General features: G+C 45.8%; 1 protein-coding gene across 1 annotated transcript in view; it reads right to left on the bottom strand.

Annotated features, from left to right (window-relative positions):
• Nucleotides 1-7,041: 7,041 nt before the first annotated feature.
• T265_10197 (hypothetical protein) overlaps nt 7,042-22,902 on the bottom strand; it is a gene marked incomplete at both ends in the record, with an annotated part of 85,534 nt that continues 69,673 nt past the window's right edge. Inside the window, 3 exons of the mRNA XM_009176497.1 lie at nt 7,042-8,688; nt 10,489-11,869; nt 16,624-16,701. Of these exons, the coding sequence (XP_009174761.1) occupies nt 10,584-11,869; nt 16,624-16,701 (1,364 nt within the window). The remainder of the gene's footprint in view (nt 8,689-10,488; nt 11,870-16,623; nt 16,702-22,902) is intronic.

Raw genomic sequence — 22,902 nt, 5'->3', positions numbered from 1 at the left:
GTAAGGCCGGCCGGCTGATGACACCACGCGACGGCCGATGTGGCATGAGTTGGTAGTTTTTTCAAGCCCAGTAAAACAGCTGAAAGCTGTGTCCGAGAGCTACCACGCGACGGCCGATGTGGCATGAGTTGGTAGTTTTTTCAAGCCCAGTAAAACAGCTGAAAGCTGTGGGTGTCCGAGAGCTCGTCTCCGCTTCTTCGGAGATGGCAGGCACGCATGAAGCTGCGAAAAAGCATCGGCCATTTATGAGGCAAACGGAACACGGAGATAAAACCACAGTGGTGAGTGTGGAGAACTCCTAAACAGTGATAACATTATCCTGGCCTGGCATCTTATTCAGGAAACTCATAAAAGAGCACCGTTGTTGTTTGTCTGTGGCTAAACTGAACCTGTCTCGGTTTTCACTTGTCCAGGCACAACAAGTAATACAACCGAATGGCAGCTGTCATTTCGTTTGGTTTGAAAAATATATGCATGGGATGGCCTGAAGGTACCGTGAAAACGCATGACTAGCATCGAACTGCAAGGAGCCACTGCCTTTCGCTTGGTTGGGTCGCACCATCCCAATTCCACTTCATCATCCAAACATAACAAGCACGTTCCTCCTGCTCGTTTCAATTAGTGACCATATACATATAAAATATAAAAACTTTATTCTTCCCTGAATACTAGTAGTGACGGCTAGCGCCTGTTGCCTTTTTTGCCATGCACATTTCGCTGCTGACAGCAGTTACTCGATGACTGGTGAAACGCACTCTTACCTTTCTGCTAAGTTCACGTACTGCCGCCCCGTCACATTCCAGTCCCCATCTATTATCTCGGAAGCTCTCGCTTTGCAAAATGGAGACCCTCCGATTGGATTCTTTAGCTGAGCCAAAAACTGCTAGTTTCCTGTCACCGTCCGCACCAAAAAATCCCCCCTTGCAAGATATCCCGGCAGCTAAGCCCTCACCTCTCTGAAATTATGCAACTAATAATGCCCTGGCCTTGCGCCTTCTGGTAGACTGACGCTCAGCGCAAACAAGAGACAAAACTTTCGCCACCAATGATAATCTCGCCCATCGCAACCTGAATGTACTGCACACACATCAGCCATAAGACTACTAACAACGATTTTTTGTGTCCTCACACTACATCGGCAGCCTCGGCTAGCCCTTGGCTACCAGGTCAGCCAACAAAAGTTCACCCCTTCTTAGACTCATCTAATATGCTGCCATCCCTTTCAGATTATTTTCCTGTTAGACGCCAATTTTCCTGATGCCTCCAGGCACTCACCAGGCACTACTGCTCCCATCCTGTTCCCTCATCATTCCCCTCTTCATAAACTGCGAACCTCCGCAGTAGCTGCTGTGAGCACTACGTATGACCACCATTTATTCCCCGGCTCACACCTGCATGGTAATACAAATGAATCGAAATTACCCGTGACTGTACATCGTAATGGCTTCAGCTGTGTCAGTCCTTTCGTATAATCCAAATGCAGCCGCTAGAGGGTGCGCATACCCTGTCAGGCTGCGGCTACCTTGACGTCCATTGCGGTGCAGTTCAGAAACTGAAGTATTTCACTGCAATGATGGCACGGCACTTCCAAACCCAGTCTGGAGGCTTCCTCGTACCAGTTTGCTTTCTACATCTAACAGTCATCTCTCGCTTACTCCAGCCTCTTTTTACAGCTACGAACAAATATTTATCCAAGCCTCAACCTTCTCAGGGAGGATTTCCGTTCTAATCCGCTGGATAGTTCGTTCTGATTTATCCGATCTGGCTTTCTGCTGCGATCTCATCCTGCCCCTTCCCAAAGTTCAGCGATTTTATTTGTAACGTTCATTTGGCCCTATGCTTTAGCACTACTCCCCCTAAGAACTATCCTTTACAGCTGACTTCCTTACAATGGACACACCGATGGGTCTGCTTAATTTCAATGTAAACCATTTAGTTGCACTCCAAATTTTTCTTCTCCATCTTCATTTTTGCTTTTTGTGACCCTGGCCATTTACTCAACCATCAAAAGTCACTTATGGCCAGCAACTATTTTTCAGTTTTAGTTCAAGTCAACTGGCTTCATCATTGAACTAGTCGTATCTCATGCCCCATCGTTCTATTTTTTGGTTCCCACAACTACCGTGACTTTCCACGTAGTGAGCGTGTCTCATTGATTACACTTTCCTCACCAGGGTGTTGTTGCCGGGGGCTTTCGAGTTTTGACGGCACGATCAGGCCTCAAATGTCATGTTCCCCAAAAGTTGAGAAGTAAATCTATTATTATTATTATTATTATTATTATTACTATTATTAGGACTCTTTTGGTCGCATGCGCGTTCCACGCCTCCTACGAAAATCATTTGACTTGGTGTATATATTCGCGTATGGCTTTCTACCTTCTTCTACAATGCTGTGGTTGGTCAAAGTAATGATACTTAGGTTTCATCACTTAACCTTTGTTTATGCATGGGTGGCCGGACTCCTCACTTTTTGATGCGTCAGTCTGTCCGGCCGGTGGGCTAATTCCTGGTCCACGCAGATGCACTCTTGCCCTAACGTCATATGCCTTATGATTTTCTCTTGCTAGTCCCGCCTTTGAACCGCAACATTGTGGTGGTACTAGGTGTCGACCCATCTCGCGTTTAATCGGATCCTGGGAATCTAGGGAAGATTGTCCCACGCGGCTCTAAGATAAATTCGAAAAGATTCAGTATTGATCGCAAACATCATCCCACTTTGCCGTTATGGTAGATTATGGTTTTACGAAGCGCTTGTGCATATATGGAAATAGGGAACAATCTCCTGAAAAGAGAAATTCGCTTTTAGTGGGTTTAGTTAATTTGTTCATTTATTTAGCTACTTAATAACCCCAAGTAGTTTGCAATGATATGACTGCTAACAGTTCCTAAAATTAATACAGGCGCATTAAAAAAATAAAAACGTTACTAATAAGATACCTACTAAGACATTAAGAGGCTGGCTCCGTACTTTCCCTAGAATATGTGTTTTTCGGTGGGACTACGGCATCCGATTGCAAACTGGTCTTTTTACAGCTCCCGTAGTCGAGAAGTGCCAGCACATTTTGCGCTTTCCGTCGATGGTCTGTGACACAGACCACGTTGAGCATCATCGGCGTCATTGTAAACGACATTGAAGATGAATTTTGATAAGTCCGCTTTTAGCTCGTCGTTTTTTTAAAAACTTGGTTTTGAATGACAAAATTGGGAAACTGACAAACTGATCTGACTTGACACCAGTCGTGCCAACTTCGGACAGTTTTTAGTGAAACAGATCAAAATCACTGAAGCTGAGCTTACAAAGCAATCACACAGTTCCTAATTGAGCCTTAATTTTCTAAGTGAAATAAATCTTTTCTGAAAAGTTGGAAGGCAATGTACACCTGTTTTATTTGTATTGAGAACCACCGGCACTCAGCCCGTGAAGACAACCGCTTGGCCACCGGCAGCACCAACAGTGATGACTTTTCGAATGAAGGTTCCACTCATCTTGTGCTATTGTTTCTTCTCTACGACAATTACAGACTGTTGGCAATGAAAAGAAATTTGAGAAGTTGAAATTGGGATTACATCGTTGCGACCATGCTATTTGGTTCCCATGATTGAAGGATGAGTGGTTCTACATCCCGCCTAGGTTCGAGTTAATCACGCAGCTGATATCCGGGAGGTGGAGGGTTCGAAATTTCCTAGTGTTTCGTGAGATGCTCACTGAAAATGTTTGCCAATAAAGGATGAAACAGTTCAACCAAGCTCCTCGGATTTGCAGAATAGATTGACTTAATTTGCAGGATGAAACCTCATTTGAAAATCCTCAAATTTTCTCACATTAACAAAATTCGCAGAACTATCCACATTGCCACGCCAGAATCATCATGATGGGGCAGGAAATACGGAGCTAAAGCGGCTCGATTCTGACCGGCCATACTCCAATCAGGACAAGTTTTCCCTGGTACCCAGCCGCTTCGCCATAGATCTGTCCGACCGGCATGAAGCTGAATGAATCCAAGCAGGAAGTCACCCGACACCGACAGCGCCTTAATTATGTTTTGTTCCGTTTACGGATTACAACATAAGGACATAAGCTAGAAACTTGCTTTACTTCTATCCAATATTCATGAGTGCCGCTTGTACAGCGCGGCTCAGCAATACTCGGACACGGGAATGGCTTCTCACCATATGCCGAAAGGGATGCACTGCGCGAAACAGATCGTGAAGCCCTGATTTACAAAAAGTCTTCTTGTTGGCAGCGTGAGATTTAGGTTTTTTGTGGAGATTTCTTCCTGCGAATGAAGCCAATCCATGCTGAGAGCCGAGAAGCACTGTACAGCTGTTTTATCCCCATAAGTAGCTCAGCGGAAGAATAAACTTCACCCGGTGAGTAAATCTTCCATATGAGAAGTCGCTGCTCGAGGAGCCACTCAACACGTGTGACCGCGTGATGTAGATCCCGTGATCGAAGGGTGAGCGGCGCTATATCCTGTCTAGGTGCGAGTTAATCACACTACTGATTGGCCGCTTGTGTCCGAATAACTAAGTGTTCAAACCACTAGTCAGGAAGTCGTGGGTTCGAGCCTCCCTGGGGTTTCGAGAGATTCGCACTGCTGATGATTTCCAATAAGGTTGAAACAGCTGTACAGTGCTTCTCGGGCTTTTCAGCATAGATTGGTTTCACTTACAGGACAAAATCTTCACAAAAACGTCTTCTCATTGAAAAAACCTGACTCTTGATGAAGAGTCATGTTGCTTCTCTGATTAATTATTGAGATCCAAAATGAACCTGAACAGCAAGATTGAAGGTGAAAATATGAAATAGAATCCCAAAACTCTCAACCTTAAGGAGTCTCTCTTCCTTGCTGAGACTCATCAGGTAGGCATCGAGGGACCGGGTTCGTGATTCTTTGGTTAACAAATCCAGAGTGCCCACTACAGGCTTTACTCACCCGCAGCAAGTCCGTACTACCCCGTTGTATCGCTAATTAATCTGTCACATTTCGGCCTAATGCATGGTCACACTAATTGATTGTTACCAAAACTTGTTCCCTATCCCACAAAGACCTGACTTCCCGATCACCTACATGAAAGAACAAATGTACTTCAGATGCACTAGGACTGGATTAGAGTTCACAAAATTCAGCTCTAAATTGTACAGTCCCCCGTTTGTTTTCAGATCGTCCCTTACCACACAAAATTTTCCCGAGTTTTGGTGTTACCAAGCCGTCGACACGACTAAACAAGTTCATATTAGTGGGCTAGCCACGTGACCACTGTCCACTCGACGAGGATATGTGGATTTCTGATTGTTTGAGTGAAAGTTGACCATATATAAAAGTAGTCGAACTCTTGAAACGAGCACAGCCGTCTAGACTGAGCCCTACACAAATTCACGGCATTACATAATTCAGGCACTTAACGATGAGCAGGAATTTCGAAGTAATGGTTTTCCAGGCCATCGGAGAGGAGCCTTGGACGCACTGTGGAACTATGGTGGCGCTTTATGTATAGAAGAATTAGTAGTGAGTCTCCGCGAATGAGTCTGGCTGTTTAGTAAAACTTACGAAACGATATTATTAGTCTCAGAATCACGTCAGATAAGTTATCTGGGTCAACACCAGCATCTGTGGGGTACAGGGCTCAACTATTCGTGGGATTCAGTCGTCGTTGTAATCACTTTATAAATTTAGGCCGGTTTCAATAGGCTAAAATGTAGTCATAACATGTCTAATCTAATTATAGTGGGATTGTGGCCTCCGGACTGAACGATTTTGCGCGTTTTTCATACACCAGACCTACCACTGGGTTCATCTTCAATATAGGAAACAAATTCTGAAGTCAGTAGGCCTTTCTCAAGACTGTTATCAACAATCCAATAACGTCCTTTCACGAAGCCGCCAGAGGGAATATTTCTTCGAAACGTGCGGGGACGCTAGAGGACTACTTTGCACGGTTCATCGAACCAACCATTGACCAGTTATGCTGTCCAGGCTGGCGAAACCCCCACAACAGGAGTGGTTTGGAGCTGAAACCTCGATACCCGTTCTCAGTGGTGATCAGCGCAAACTTTGGCCTACCGGTTTGGTCCGAGATGCGTTTTCGTAGGTGTGCATCTGCTTGAAGGACAAGCGACGGTAGCTCTGAACGCTCCTTGGCATTTGACATTATGACGCCTCAGTTTCTGGTTGGACGATGTTCTTTCACAGTCCCAACGACCCGGGAAGCATATTCCTCATGTTTCTGTCGACATAAAACCCTCAATATTTTCCAACTGGAACGTTGAATTCGGTGACGCGAAATGTCATAAAATACGAACTACGGTACTCTCTCAAATGAAGCCCGTTATTTAGGGTTGTATGCCGAATGGAGAATGAAAGCATCAAGAAGGTGGACTAATGTCCGTTTGCTGATGGAAAACACGATTCCAGACGAAATCGGTGCCCTAACGTGCAGATAGCCAGCGGTCAGCCCTTCCCAGTCCACTAACTCACAGGAGTCAATTGGATATCTTAGTTGACCCGCTTTGTTTGTTGCCTATGGGGGTGCTATCGGCCATGTGATGCAGCTCAATTTACTTGATTCAGTCGTTTGTCTGAGGGTGGTTCGAATTGGGCGTGTAGCCTGGTTACCAAGTCACAGCCGTTTAGCAGCATCGGTGGATGATCAAGGCACTCCGGGATATCCAATTCGTCTTAAGAACAACCTGAAACCACGCGACAGCAGAGCACACTCGGTGTCACGGGGCCTGGGGCACTACTGGCCATCATGTGACATCCAATCCCGTTGCCGCCTCAAATCCCAGCATGGAGCTATGGCAGGATCGGATGCGTCTGCCTTGAACCTCGGACCACTTCACAGCTCTTCTTGTGGACGACATTCGTGCGCACTCGCACACACTGACCGAGAATTTCAACCTAGCTGGTGTTTTAGAAAAGTGAGAGTAAAGATTTCCAAACGGCAGATTAGTAACCAAGGTTCTTCATATAGCGGAATGTCTCCTAAATGATTCGGTGCGATACAAGGCATGCTTTGGAAAACACAAAATTTTATTCCAATATTGGATGACCGGCGGAAAATAAGTAGTAGTAATAGTGGCGGCAACAGAGAGAAAGTGGCATTAAGGATAGACTTGTAACAGAATTAAGGTGGCGATGAGAGGAAAGATAACATATCAAAGTCAACCAAATATCGTGCTTTGCTTTCTTTCAGAAAGCCATTGCTTTTGTCCGGGCAACAACCCAAATCATTCCGTTTTCCCCAGAAATGAAACAAAATGAATATAGGCCAAACTGTTGGGGAGATAAGTAAAGCGGTAATCGCATGCTGGTGCATGATGAGTACCACTCAAATTAACCCAATTTTTCGCGCGTGATAAGTAAGGTGCACAGAAGGGATGGTGGAGAAATATATGTTACAAAGTAAGGAAGGGGTGGATAATAACCCTGTGTGCGCGAGGATCAGTTGTTGAACTTAAACACAATGAACGAGGAATAGAAGTTGATAAATCTGAGCTTTTTAAATGGGTGTATTTTCCATTTGACTAACTATTCGCAAAAGATAACAAGTGGAAATTGGACAAAAAGCAGCAGCAGCAACAGGGAGAACACATTCCGGTGAATTTGTATCCAACATTAGCCGCATACATGCAAACGACCTTTGGATCAAGAACATACATTCTCACGTTATTGCTGTTTCAAGGTGTCAGTTACGAGCCGAAACACAAATAAATGAGATGTGGGACTGGGAGAGCGAGAGAGCTCATACGAACGAAAGACCAAAAGGGCTGAGATGAAGGTTTTGCTACATACGATTGCATAGTCAGTTGATGGGATCCGGGCAAGATATAATTTGCACAGACCAGACTGAAAGACAACTGGAACTGAAGCGCCTGGCGGTGCTGTTTCAAGGTGTCAGTTACGAGCCGAAACACAAATAAATGAGATATGGGATTGGGAGAGCGAGAGAGCTCATACGAACGAAAGACCAAAAGGGCTGAGATGAAGGTTTTGCTACATACGATTGCATAGTCAGTTGAGGGGATCCGGGCAAGATATAATTTGCACAGACCAGACTGAAAGACAACTGGAACTGAAGCGACCTGACGGTCAGCAAACTGTGTGTGTGTACTCGGGTCCATCACGTATTGAACAAGTTATATTGGAAACGAGTTGACTATAGGATACCGTCCCGAAGAGTAGCGGTGAGAATGGGGGCGCTAATAGTGGGACCACCAGGAAGAAAAGCAAATACAAAAAAACAGCATCACCAGATCGTCAACGGGAATGTGTACAGAGAATAGAAGCAAACCAGCCACCAGGAATTATGTGCGTGTGCACGCGTCAAGTTTTAACCGATCCACAGGATATGAGAAAGAACAAAACACAACGGATGTGAATAACCAGAGGGGGGTGGAGGAACCGAAATGCCAAAGAGCCAAAAGGCTCAGACAAGCTGACGGCATGAAATGGCTGCTCAGAAGATCACGAAACATGTAGGGGAACAGAACGAAGCAGCCTGAAGGACAAAACGAATAGGCGAACGGTCTTCTATCTAAAGAATGTCCTTAACGGAATGGTAGAAGAGATCATCCAGTCGAATCGGCCGGTTTGAACGATTGCCACACTTACACATAGACGGAGAACGCGATTTTGTTCCCAGCGGCTTCAGCGCTTTCATTTGTGTCGTGGAGAAAACGTAACTACAAAAGAAGCGATTTGGAAGGAAAATAAGCACGGTCAAAACTGAATGGATGGCGGTAAGCCACCCCCAAAAAGCCTGCACGCATTATTCGGCGGAAAAGAATCACAAGATAGGCTACCAATCACCGCAGGATTGTATGGTATCCGGGCAGTTAGCGACGTTTGGATGAGCGTACTCGGGTTAGGAAGTGTGAGGGGGAGAGACAAACCAAAATATCCACCAGTGAGGAATTCCTGCGGAAGCTAGCACGACTTCCAGGTAAATACTGGATTCCGGCGCGGCGGAACACACCAGACTAATCTCGTGAAAAAGAATAGAGATTAGTAAAATACAAAGAGCCCAATAGCTATCTATGTGGTGTGCAGTAAACATCATAGATCTCCTCAACTTAGGGCCTCTCAAACCTGTAATGAGTTTAACCAGGCCGCTGAACACGTGTGAACCTTCGAGACTGAACGGGAAACCTGTAGGAATATCATTTGCAGTACAGAACGCTAGTCCAGTCCAAACGAGTTAGGGTGGTAGCTTGGATATAATATCTGTAAAACAGTGGTGGAACAGGAACGAATCCTTTTAAACGGTGAGTTTAAAGTTTCAGGGATATATCTCACACAAGCGGTCGTAAGTAACGTTGGTTAGTGAACACAGTCTATATAAACAAGAGACCAAGCTGAACAGAAGACTGTGGCCAGTGGGAGTTTGATCGAGACAAAGTTTAATCTGGACTGTCCAGATGTTTATAAGTATGACCCCAGGAAAGAATATGAACTGTATACAGTGGCCGAAGTCAGAATGGTGGTTCTGTAGTGGTTGAGGAGTGATTTCGTAGAAGTAAACAGGTGACGGGTTCGCAAAGAAGGACACCAGTAACTACCCCCTCTCAGTTGTTGTTGTATGTTCAGACGGAGGCATGATTTTAATCAAGATAACGTGTCCGTGCACACAGCGCAATCAAAAAATCGTGTCTATTCATTTACTGAATTGAATCGTTCAGTCTAGACTTGGGTACCACGTCTGAAGCGCTTAAAGAGTTTTACAGCAGGATGACTGTGTAGCAGCTTTTACACTAGCGCGGAGTAAAACGCGAAAATCACGGCGGAACGGTACAAATAGATGGGAACTTTTCGAAAACTTTGTCAGAACGATGTATTTCTATGAGGAAGGTCAGATTCCTGAAAGTAACCACAGAATGCCCGGAACCTACTGCGACTCTCAACTCCACAAGACACCGGTCAGACAGCGCGAACCACAGAATGCCCGGAACCTACTGCGACACCGGTCAGACAGCGTTAGATCAAGGCCAGACAATAATAAAATAGCGTGAGGCCGTTGTACTTTCGCACTCGCTTATTCGCAATAAAGCTGTTGTGTTCCTTGTCGGTGAGTCTTTTTCCGGCACTAGGCAGTGGGGCGGGGACAGCAGTCAGATATAACAATTTCAATAGCCGAATACTAAGGGGGCTTTTTCCCCATAGATTGTTCCGTTTCACAACTAACTTGATTTGGCCGTAGTAGTGTGTTTCAACACCCTGGTTGGCCGAATACGCTGAGAGTTATTCCTATTTGATGCCGACAGCCTGGCTGACTGATCCGCGTAAACTCGAGGGGGTATATGGGCAGAAAACGTGATATAGATGGACTGGGTTGACCGGAGGATGTAAACATTTTGCAACCGAGGGTTAGATTAAGCGGTATTACACTCACCAAATTTATACACTGCAAACACACAGCCACACATGCAGGCAAATTTGTGAGTGTGAGTGAGGAGCGGGGTAACCATGAAACGTGTTGGGCTCACCAAGAGCAGTTTAAGCTGTTCCACAAGACGAATAAGACAGAGCGGGTCATTGTACTAGTTTCGAAGAGATTCGAATCTACAGCTCCAGAACGACGCTAGGCCGCACCGGACGAGTTCGTCTGGATTTCACGTCTGGATAGACGTCTGCGCCTTCGATCCAAAGCCTGTACACGTGATGTGCTCTGTGCTGACATTAGGGAACACCTCCCCGAGGAGGACATTGAGTCGGCCGAATTTCTATTCACACACGTCGCGGAGGCCGCTCTGGTTGTGTTGAGTTGATTTAACAGATTCTTCCGAGCCAACCCGTAAGGGTCATAAGCCGTTTCGCGGAAACGAAGGACAGCGTCTTGCATGAAGTACTCCAGTGAATCCGCACCCGTTAACCCTGAATAACTTTTCGACGCAGGTATCGCGGGCATCTCATTTCCTTGCACACCCAGTGATCTGTCTACGGGTAGGCGTCGTTTGGTCAATGATGCCGGTAAGGAATCGAAGACCATTTTCGCAGGAGTCCGACGGACCGTTTCAGTCCGCTTCGCATAGCGATTATGAGACTCAGTTTTGGGTACTCCATTCACCACCTGTCGCGACTCCTGATTTGGGGACCCTGTGGTGTGGGTTCGGTGGTTAGTGCACGGTACTGGTGGTTTTTGGGGGTCGACAGCAACATTTACTTTTGAATTAGAATCAGATATGTAGACGACTCGGGGATATTCGGGAGTGACGATACAACGGCCAGTGACGAGGGTAGGTTCGCCTAAATGTGAATGTACGGATGATCTGGAAGCACGCTGACGATCACCACCATCGCTTTCGGATGATGTAGTTAGTACACTGGCCACACTTAAATAGCTTGAAGACAGATTGAGGTCTGGGATTAGTTCGCTCAGCAAGTGAGTTGGAATTCGTCCAGAGTGTTGTCCTCTTGTTCGCGAACACTGGTTGAGCTGGGTGTGCGATCGAGCGTTTCGCTGATACTCGGTGAGTCGATTAGAGCTATTTCGCCTCCTAGTTGATCTTCTGTCAGTGTTAGGCGGCAGGGAAGGGTATTGAACTGTGCCGGACCGCAAACTGAGTTCGCACGAACTACCGTGCCGACGCGCCGTCGACAGTTCGTGATATTCTTGTTGACCGTGACGATTTGGTCCCATTGTACCTCCAGTTGAATCATCGAATTCTGGACTTGGATGAGAAACCGTGTCGGCCCCGTAGTGTCCGCTTCGCACTTGTGACGCTGGGGGGAAACTGATCTCGACTGACGCGGGACGGTTCCACACAAGAGAGCTTGGAATGAGGAGCGAATTCGATTCAGTTGTGCTCGAAGGGTAGAAGACCGACTGAGTTGATCCGTTTCTGCTAGTGGATGAGGACAGCACAGCTTCAGCATTGGCGAACCATAAAGACACAAATACCGACCAGTCACGATCAGAAGCGAACGGAACAAAAAAGCGGTCGGAGATGACACATGAAACACCACACGCGGATGGGTGAAAGAGGAGTTTATGCCAAAAAGAACAAGTGTTGGTTTAGCTCCCAAACGAGGGGTTATTTTTTCAAAGCGTTTAGGTGGTGGATCGGTCGGAGCACACGAGCCGATAAGCGAATAAACGGGAAAACACAAGCAGCATTAAATTGTGAAACGGACCGGATTAGTCACCCGCGGAACCCCGAGGGTAGGCAGGGCAGTTAAAGAGAAAAGAAAGAGAGGAAAGCGCCGATCAAATGAGAGCGTGGTCCAGTGCATTACGGGCAGTCGGACAGTGAGAAAAAGAGATGAGGGGTGTGAGATGAAAGAAGTAACTGATGTGATTATACAACAATCAGTAGCTCTAAAACTGGCGAAGATATTTTAGTGACTTGAATTTATCTAAGACCCACCCCTGACAAATGAATCAGCAAAGTTGTGCTTGCCATCGAGCGAGCAAAATGGCATCGGTATTTGTGTGTATAGGAAAGGTTGTCGTAGCACGTTACGCTAAACGAATTCGGAAACAGGGGCTAGCTGATGATGTACCGCGTACCATGAAAAAAATGGAATACGCTTCGACAGGGTTCTGTATCCCAGAAACCCGCTTTATCTTACTTGAAATTTCAACAAGTCACACTTGTAAACACTGTCTTACAGGAAAGTAACGTAAACCAGTGATGCCGCCAGAGTAGAATCGACTATCGACTGAAAACAGGCGTGTCAGGTGGACAAGTTATGGTAGCCGATATCAAGACTCTTTTCGAAAGCCATCTGAAGAGTTTTCCCTTCGAAAAGGGATAAATTCTTCGAGGCGACTGAGAACACGTCACAAGTACAATGCATAACAGAGCAGCTGCATGCGTTGGAGCTTCACTTGAAAGTACTGTGCACACGGGTACTGAGCACACCGATCTCACTGAAGGCCTACAGCTTTGTGCATGCGTCTTTCTATCACAAAAGACTGTTCATCATGTAAATCTCAGCCTATCGAATATACCGGTGTAGGTTAGGCGCATCAATGCAGAAGCTTACGAAAAACTTTTCAACGGGAAAACAGATATAGTTTGTAGGGTAACCTAATAACCCCGAAACAGCTGCTCTTCCGGAAAGACCACTTTTGGCGTTCTCTCTCCGACGCGTGAGAAAATGCAAGGAAAAAGTACACAAAAACACTATCCCTACTTAGTGTGGTGGATGCCAAGGAGTGAGAACAAGGTGACTCACCTGGACGAGTGACGCCCGGAAGGCGAGAATGTCTGAAGCGGAAATGTATGCAGCATAGTAGGATCACATCAAATTGTGTTATCAGAGTACAGAGCAAAATTTGACGACGAAAGGTATACGTTATTTTAAGATAGACATCAGCCTACTGATAAGTACGCTATTGAAGGAATCCAATGCGAAGTATGACTTTTCGCTCATTTGGTATACCAAGATCCATGCTAAAAAACCTTGGCAGTGACCACTAATCACCGAGCATACCCGTCAGTCATTCAGCTTGCCATTTAGAATCTGGAAATCGTTAGTCTGCTGGTTGAGCTGGGTAACCACGCGATCTCGTCATTGTTAAAGCACCTTTTCCAGCCAACTTGCACCCACCCAGTGCATGATTTTTGAGAAGGCATTTCTCGTGAAATACTCTCCGAGTTAACCACAGTCTACGAAAGTTTTTCGATATCTGTATCACTAGACCCCACGAGGACTAGACCGCCATCCAGTTTCACCCCATAGTTTATGAAAGAATTCCATTCGACAGGAACAGGAGCATTTGGGCCTTCGAATTCTTCCTAAAAAACACACTTCGATGAACAGATTTCTATCGACTACCTAAAGAAATGTATCGATTTACAATGCGCCGCGGCTTAAAAAAGAACTCGAGTATTCAGTAGAAGCGAAAGTTTCAACCACATTGATGACCATTTAAATACACTCCAATGACGCAAGTCACGTGCTGTATTTGGTCATATGTGGTCATCCGCTCAAGCGACCCTACTCCCAGTAATAAGACAAACGGAAACCTGACGCGCCACTCGTACTGTCGAAATGTTTCTGTTTCATAAGTTGTATACCAATGTGCGTGTAGTTATGGTGAAATCAGTATTGCCACATCAGAGGAGTTTGTGCGAAGTCTAGTAACATCCACCTCGTAATTCGCGTAGGATCACTAGTTGATCGACCGATGGCCTATGAGCTGAGGCTCGAAAGCCTGTCTCGTGAAGAGATATCGATGCCTGATTTTCTCGCTGCTATGACTAATGGTTGGTGGTAGGTAAGCAGACTGAGACTGGGCTAACCGATGTCAGCTGTCCGTGTGTGACTAGCTCCTGATTCTGGGTATTCGTAAATCGTTCAGCTGTAACACCCTTTCCGGGGCCACACGAAGGAAGCATGAGAGCTGGGATACTATCGTGTTGCCCAAGCCTAGACAGGGAGAGTCGAGAGGCAGAAACCGGGTTCGAACCACGGACCTTCCGGTCAGTAACTTCGCGCTCTAACCACTAAGTCATCTGGATAGAGCTTTTGAATTTACTTAGTAGTGAGGTTAGACTGCTCCGGATGGACAGAAAGTTAACCCAATCAATGCGGTTGACACAGTGTGATCCAATGACAGCAAATCATGAGGTCAACTGCAAAGTATGGGTTCGGTGGCGGCTGCTCTGTATTGATGTCCCTAATCGGTTGATGACAGCTGACGGTCTAGAAAGCCGAAGCCTTAGGCCAACTCCCTCAGACGAATCTGGGTGCAAACCTGCTGCACACCAAAGACGGTTGGATGTAACATTTCAATGAGAGGATGAAGTTTGAGGTAGACTGTTAACAAGCCATCAATCACATGCAAAATGGCGTAAATTCCGAGGAAACTATCGGCTTACGGTATAATGGATCCCATGCTACAGTGAATTCGGCAGTATCTAAGCTGTCTGGGTAAGCGAAACCACATCGGCCTTGTACAGCTCCGTTGTGGTGAACCAGAGGACATAGTGTTAGGACTGACACTTTATTGTGCTTAGCGGAAACTTGACGGCCACTCAATAACCTCTTGCCAAGTGTTTACGGTGAGTAGCAAGCATTGAATAGCCAAGCTAGATAAGGAGGCACACAGAATGGCCCCTAACATACAACAGCGACGACTGGCAACTACGCTGTTCCAGGAACGGTCTCGGGACCTATACCGTCTATACCTGCACGGGAGGAAGGGATCTGCGAATTACCATCCAAAACCATCCTGATGAAAACTATTCAATTTATACACGAAATCATACCAAAATTTCCTAATAGCATATGGAAAAATGGAGAAGGAAATAGACTTACCCTTCTTCCTCTTCTGCAGTTGTGTCAGGCAAAAAGAGAGTGAGAGAAAAATATCCGATCAGAATCCACTCACTGTGGTGGAAAAGGATAGTTTTGACGCATACTCTCAGGTTCATATTTTCTAAAAAAAACTGTCCAGCTGTAATACCCTTTCAGTGCTTAGCTGACGTGCAACCGGAAAGAGGTGAGAGGGCTGGGATACCGTCAGGTTGTTTAAGCCTGGGCAGGAACAGTGGAGATGCCGAACCTTGTGGTCAGTAAGTTCACACCTTAACCACTGAGCTATCACAAGCTTTGTCAGGTTAGTTATGAATGTGCCCAGGAATGTAACTCGTCAGAAATGAATGTACTGACAGTCGTTTGGGGTATGAGGTTTACGTATAAGAAGTAAAAGATGAGAAATATCGGTTTTAAAACATTGACACTCCAAACAGAATGGATCAAAACAACCGACAGAAGCCACTCAAATCGGAAGAACCAATAGTCGAGTTGAGGAGACGTATTGCAGCACATTAACCAGCTACAATAGAACCAACGTTACAGTACAGTGAAAATGAATGAGGTTAAAACCACCGCGATCAATGGGTGTGGCAAATTTGGATGGGAAAATTATAAGCACTGCAGCCAGAAAGACGCCAGGATGAGTTGTGCTAGAGGATGTCACCTTTGTCCTCCCGCAGAAGTGGGATAGTGTGGTCCAACACTAAGGTGGCGGCGGCAACCACAATGAGCAATACGGATCGAAGCTATCGACAACACACGAATGAATGTGCGAACCACTGATCAGTATTGCTACTGAGTGTGATAACCTCAGTGTATCTTAGCCTTCATGTCTCTTTTGACAAAACGTATGATTGAAAACAGTAGGAGAATTGCGGCTGTTTTCTATATGAACCAAAGACCACAGTTAGTTACGGGAACCCCGAGACTGCCGATATCATGTACAATGGTAAAATCCCGACAATCAACAGCACTAAGCGAACACAAACCAACCTACCGAGGTACAATGCGGTTTCAGACTGGTAAGCATGCGAATAGGGATAGTGTTTACGGTCAACACAGCCATGACACACCAGTAGCCAACTCATGTCACTGAGAGCTGCACCAACCATCGAGCGGTGTAGAGAGAGAGGTAGACAGACAAACATAAAACAGACAGGTAAGAGAAAGCACAACCAATTACGGTGCCGATCCCACAACATGACAAACATGCAGTGTGTGTGGACTAAGACGGAGGGTACACAAAGGGAATGGTAGGGTTTCAGCCCGAGATCACTGGCCCCCTGTGAAATGTCTGCATGGGCATTTCGCTGAGTACGCAAGATCACAAAATATAGACTTTGAGAGCTTACCATCACTGGACCGAATGGTAGGTAGGCGACCGGGTGGTGCAGCGCGCTTGGACGAGGCTTGTTTCATGGCTGACATGCCTGAGTAAAAAAAAACCACACTAGCTCATTACATGTGTAGGCTAGGCCGGAAAACTCCCGAACAGAACCTAACTGGTCCCAACAGAAAGGTGAGGGGAAAAGCTTGAATTCAACCTCAGGTACCAGATTTGTTTTGTGTTACAAACACTAGAGATGAAGGAAGGAGACAAACATATTTTCGCTAGTTGATTGTGAGAGGTAATCTACGGACTGAGGAACCCCTCGCATTACTAATGGACCACTGCGAGACGACTCACGTCTAGAATCTGAAAGCAGTGGCGGGGTTCGCGCAAGAACAGGAACGGAATACGCGGGTGACTAGTGGCAAAAACAGGTTCGCGCGAAGTTTGGACCATGGTTAGTGTATTGGAAGACGGTACCCGGTTGATAAGAGGTGATGGGGTTACGGGGATAACGTGTACATACAAATGGTGGTTAGAGGGTACGTGAATTACTGTCGGACGACAAACAGATGAACATGTTAAATGTGAAAGTTTGAATACGTGATTTGTCCGGCAAGTCGTTTGATAAGGTGTGTTGAAGAATAAAAGTGGGAACGCATTCAATGGTTTCTTTTGGGCGCGGCAGAAAGGCACGGTATTCACGAAACCGAAAACACTGAAGGGTGTTCTCTCAAGAAAAACCTGTGGTGCAGTCCTATGCACTGTCCACAGCACATCGAACAAACCATCTGCCTGAAAGAAGACAAATCAGTTGAACCACGATGAAACAGCATGCTGAATATCGTCAGTTGGGCGAACACGAAACACGCAGCTTCAAGTTTCCTAGTGTCCGTTTTTCGATACAGGCCATGAAGAGACCTGTCAGCATACGCACTATGGTTCCGCCAAACTCCACAGAAATATGATATTTTTTCGATTCTGTCAGCTTGGAATCAGCAGCGTGAAGGTGTGCGCCTTTGGGTTCAGGGTGGCCACACATCAGTCATCGCCTCCAACGGCGAAAAACACGGCGATAGCCGCGGTTCCAGAGTTCTTAATCCTAATGTTTAAGTCAAAGCGTAATCAAGGGAACCATGGGTTTTCATCTCACGATGCCCTTTGTGAAAGCAGCATCTAATTGGTGCAGGAGAGAGAAAAGCCGACAGTGGCGCATACAGAGCTCGGTGATGATAGTGGTTGTGTTTCTTGTGTTGCTGGGGTTCGAAATGCGTGAGATATTGGAAACCCGGTAGCCCAGTGTTTTGGAGAGGCATGATGTAAGAGGGCTTTCTAATGAAATGCGTCACCAGCCGTGGAATAGGTCGGAACCATGTGAGTAAACAGATGGCCGTTCCACAGACAACCGGATAGTTTGTCGGCACGTTAACCCCGTTTGAATAACCTTCCTACTGATCTGGTTGGTTCACAATATAGGGAGAGCACTAAACTCGGATTTTGCTGTCCTTGAACTTCATCAATAGTGAATATTCTTGGCCATTCAGGTGTTTGAACTCTGAACGCCCAACACCTATGCTCGGTGAACGATTGGACTACCAACTAAGCGACATGAATACCGACATTATGTCATGCGTGCAGAGTGGATGTGAATTAAGATCCGTGGCACTTCAAAATGGAGGGCTGAGGTCAAACAAACTGCACACAGACTTCCAGTGCCAGTAGGCTCGCAGGAAAATGGAAACTCGTACGAGTTGCAACGGCAGTAGTTTTCCGCATCACAAGTGGTGGTGGTGGGAAGAAAGGGCCCGAATAATGATTTTACGGATGTTTCGTGCCCAAAGAACAACAAGGTATGGTGGTTCATAGTCGTGAACATCGTGGACGTCTCTGCATCTTCCTTCAGAAACAGGAAAGCACGTGACCGTGCTGGACAAACCGGACACACTGAGCATGTGAACTGAACCTCCGTCGAATTGCACGAATGGCGTGAATGTGAATGTCTTCAGTGACGATTTTTTGGTTAGCAGCGGCTATGTGGATCACACATGTACTGCGTTTTATCAATGAAAAAGCAGCCCCCTAACTCCCAATTCAATAATGAGATAGCCACGCGACCGCTCGAGCTTCCAGAGTGACGCTCAGGACAATGAACAAGTTGTTTAATTAGATCCGTCTACCCGGTCCTAGGACATGGAAGCCCAAGGAATTGGTGTGATGGGTCTGTTGTTTGTAAGTGAGGTGATCAACCACGAACAAGGGAAAGGCGTACTTGGATCCACATGACAATGGGGCCATACAAAATAGTGCTTCGTTTTGTCGCCACACACTGGCACCGTGCTTATCCACTTGAAGGTTCAAAGTAGGGGTTAACGGCCGACAAAATTGTGGCATTCACATAAGCAACGTTACGCGTCACTCATTGAGATTTCTATGTGGTACTTCCACACACACACACACACACACAGTCCAACAGCGGCTGAGGGATTCCAATGACAGATGCATTCTACACCATAAATTGATCAACATAAACCACAATTGTTGGTAGTATGAGGAGATTTGGGATTTATTGTGGAGAGTTCGTCCCGTTCGGCCACGAGAGGTGCTAGTTAATCGCATTGTTGATTGGCCGCTCGTGGCCGAACGGTTAAGTTTCCAACCACTGACCAGAAGGTCACGGGTTCTAAACTCTGTGGTTTCGCGAGATGCGCACTGCTGACGATTCCCAACAAGGATGAAACAGCTGTACAGTGCTTATCGGCCTTTCAGCATAGATTGGCTTCACTTACAGGACAAAATCTCCACAAAAGTAAACCACACTGTATGTTAAGGGAACAAATGGGTACCGACACTAGTGAGTGTACTCTGGGAAAGTGCGACCAGACTAAAAAGTACCTTTCGCCAATCATAAGGAGCTTTTTTCAGCAGTTAGATATAGCCGCACGCATAGACGTCGCGCGGGAGTAAGTTTAGGAAGATTTGGGCCGTATATCTTCACTTACGTTAGCAAATAATTAACACGCAAAACTGCTGTCGCTTGTGGTGATTCCGAATTTAGAAATACTTCAACAGGCTACGATGAAAAGTTTACCCTCGAAATTTCTGCACTGATCCATCATGAGAACACTTCTCAAAAAGAGGACGAGCCACTCATCAATGGTCAAATTATCGACGGGAGGGGGGAAGGAATAAATCCTTCAATATCTCTATGAGGTGTGTATCCAATCGGTTCTTTGGGGGTAGGGAGGAAGAGCCAACCTATCCCACAGTAAACCCACCAACCAACGTTTACTTGGTTCAATATTCGCACCCATGTATGCTGCATTTATTGAGTGTTATGCAGACGCGATTCCGTGAGTCAGTGTTTATCCCGAAAGAGGAACGTGTGCGACAAACTTCGGCTAACGATCTGGATCAGTGTGGCATTCTCGGATAGCAGAAAATGCAATCTCGCGAAGCAAGCGCGACTTTCGCCGACTAGCGTTGCGGGAGTACGTTTGCAATATTGTCGCACCGCTTACTCTGTGAATGTCCATAGAAGTCCTGAATTGCATTAAACTTACAGATATGCTAAAGTGTTTTGTACATTGTTTAAAATCCTGTGACTAGACACTTCTATCTATCAGAACTGAGCAGAGACTGGATTAAACTTCCTGTTCCAATGTCCTGACCATCATTCATGAAGCATGTATAGTTTTGTGACCATTTTCTAATTGGATTAATAATGCCAAAGCGGAGCACGGATCTAATTCATAGACATCGCTAACCACGTTAGTCTGGTAGCCTGACTGGGGTTCAGCATGAACACTCAGTGTCTCGGATTTGTCCAGAATGGTTACGTGCTCTACACCGCTGTGGATGTACCTTTGCTACTGTTGTGAGAACAGTTCAGTAGAATATCAATCCGGTAGTTAAATAATCGGCTTTTGGCACTACAGTGTACGCATCATCACTTGACTCAGCGAGCAAGAGCTTACTTGCCTTCCTCCGTCCAGAAAAGCTATCTATTAACAGTTCCCAATTGATGACAGATGTTAGTCAGCCGCACTGAGATAATGCAAGTCGGCTGATGTGACCACATACCCCCACGCTTTGGTTCTACTAGACAGCCTACTCTTAAGTGAGCGTCTTGCGTGGACCGCGCTCGCAAAGCAAACATCTGAACGTCATTCGATTGGTTTGCTTCCCATTACGAGAGCTAATCGGTTGGCTATGGGTAACAGCGGAGAAATGAATCTCCGGCTCTTGGGGCCATAATGCACTTACATTCGCGTTCTAGTCTTAAGTTTCGCGTCTTTCCTTTCATTGGATCATGCGTCCACCGCGTGTTTGTTTAAATTAGCTGCATTCAAGATCAACCATAGGTTGACGCAGTTCACTGGATATGGACCAGAAACTACGCTATACAAGGCATACGTACCGCGTTGAAATGTCTGATTGGATAAGAAATGACTAACTATTGTTCACTCCGTCTAGCAATTATTACTTTTGTTATTGCAGAAATGTTTACACAAAACCTGCTTGATTTGCCTTTCTGTGCAAGCGCTTCTCCGACATGACGGATGACAAATAAACCAAGTGTCAACGACTAAGACATAGACTGACACAGTATTTCTACCTGCAATCTGTGCTATCTTCATTGCTCACAAAGTACATTAACTGTAAAGCTGAAGTGTCAAACAAGGGCATATACGATATTCGTTCAGATCAACTGATTTGACGGCCATCCAGTCTGATGTAACGTAGAAGTGGAGATAAAAAGTGTAGAAAATTATATCGGTAATCTGGGTGTGAGGCGACGATCGCGGAGCAGTTGTTTGCTTCCAATCGCCTGCTTCACAACATAGTAATTTGGGCGAACCTCTGCCAAAAGAACTCCGACCAGAGCAGTCGACTCATTCAGCATTAATGATCAAGGCCCAACAAACGATAAAAGTAGAGAGCCGCATTGAACTGACTTGAAATTTTAGGCCTGTACCACGTAACCAGTTTAGCATCATCAGCTTTTTAGCGTCGGGTCATACGTGTGAGCAATTGACTGGTCTTGTGTTACGGTCGAGTGATTACTTCAATAAGGTCACAGAGGACTGTAAATAAATCCAATTTAACCGAACCACTCAGCATATTGACTCAGATCCTATGCGTAATGACAGTTGTCAGGGCAAACAGAACAGATTAAAACCAGGTGGTTCACGTCCCTTCATACTGAGCGGATTCACTCTAGTTGTCCGGCATCATATTTGAAGAGGAATCTCACTGATTCAATTCGTTTGACTTGATGTTACTCGGTCCACGTGAAACAAGGCGTCACAATCTCACAGGGATCGCGGGGAAACGTTGTACGGGATGGGTCGCTATACAAATATATCGTTCACGGGACAAACTGAGGTCATAGAAAAAGGTCACGACAAACCAAGCACCACAAAATAAAGTGACATAAAGAATATTGGTGAGATGAGCTCAAAATTAGCGCACATACGTTTGATGTGTTTGATAATGTTTCACAGCTGCACAGTAAAAACTTTGTTTTGACCGTTGACAAGGTTCAGATGTGGCCATATTCTTCTATTCGGGATGATCTCACGTGAAGATACCAGTTGAATAAGATCAAAACACAACCGAATTGCGTCGACTGTGGTGTTGGAGCCAGCATTATGTCTATCTGGCGGGGAGTTACTTCATACCTTGGTGGACAGTGGCTATGAGTCAAGAAGGAATCTCAACAATAACGCACCCCAACCAAAATACACGGGCACAGGGCTAACACATTTATACGTGCCGGTCGCACCTGACTGTCAAATGGTCTCAGGAACGCAGCAATCAGAGGACAATGATGAACACAAATGACGTTGCACTTGGTCCGTACCCAACTGATTGTCAAAATCCTTGAAACAGTTTGGTCAAAGAAACCGAATCATCGGATTCTAGCATCTTATTTCACTACGCTGTGTTTGGACCTTAAACTTTCCACAACACTTTCACAAGCTCAGCGTCCTTTAGTACAAGAGCTGATACAGAAATGAATTGATTTAGAAAGCACCAAAGCATGTTAGAACTTCTTCGTAAGCGTCGTGTCTAATTCAGCCGGGAGTGAAAAAAACACGTTGTAAATGTTTTGGTCAGGCTATGGGCAAGGTACAGCCAATAGAGTTTTGCCAATGCACCTCTAGGTATTGTGTGACCTGCATGTTGGATGGTCGTAAAACGCACAGGTACTGAGATGATATCGTTCAGCTGTAGCACCCTTTCAGTGTTTAACTGCCATGGCACCCGAAGGTCGCACGAGGGCTGGGATGCTGCCAGG

This window comes from Opisthorchis viverrini (genome assembly GCF_000715545.1).
Source record: "Opisthorchis viverrini unplaced genomic scaffold opera_v5_345, whole genome shotgun sequence".
In the NCBI taxonomy this organism is placed as follows: domain Eukaryota; kingdom Metazoa; phylum Platyhelminthes; class Trematoda; order Opisthorchiida; family Opisthorchiidae; genus Opisthorchis; species Opisthorchis viverrini.
Note: the sequence above shows the minus strand (reverse complement) of the source record. Positions and strands in the feature narration are given on the sequence as shown.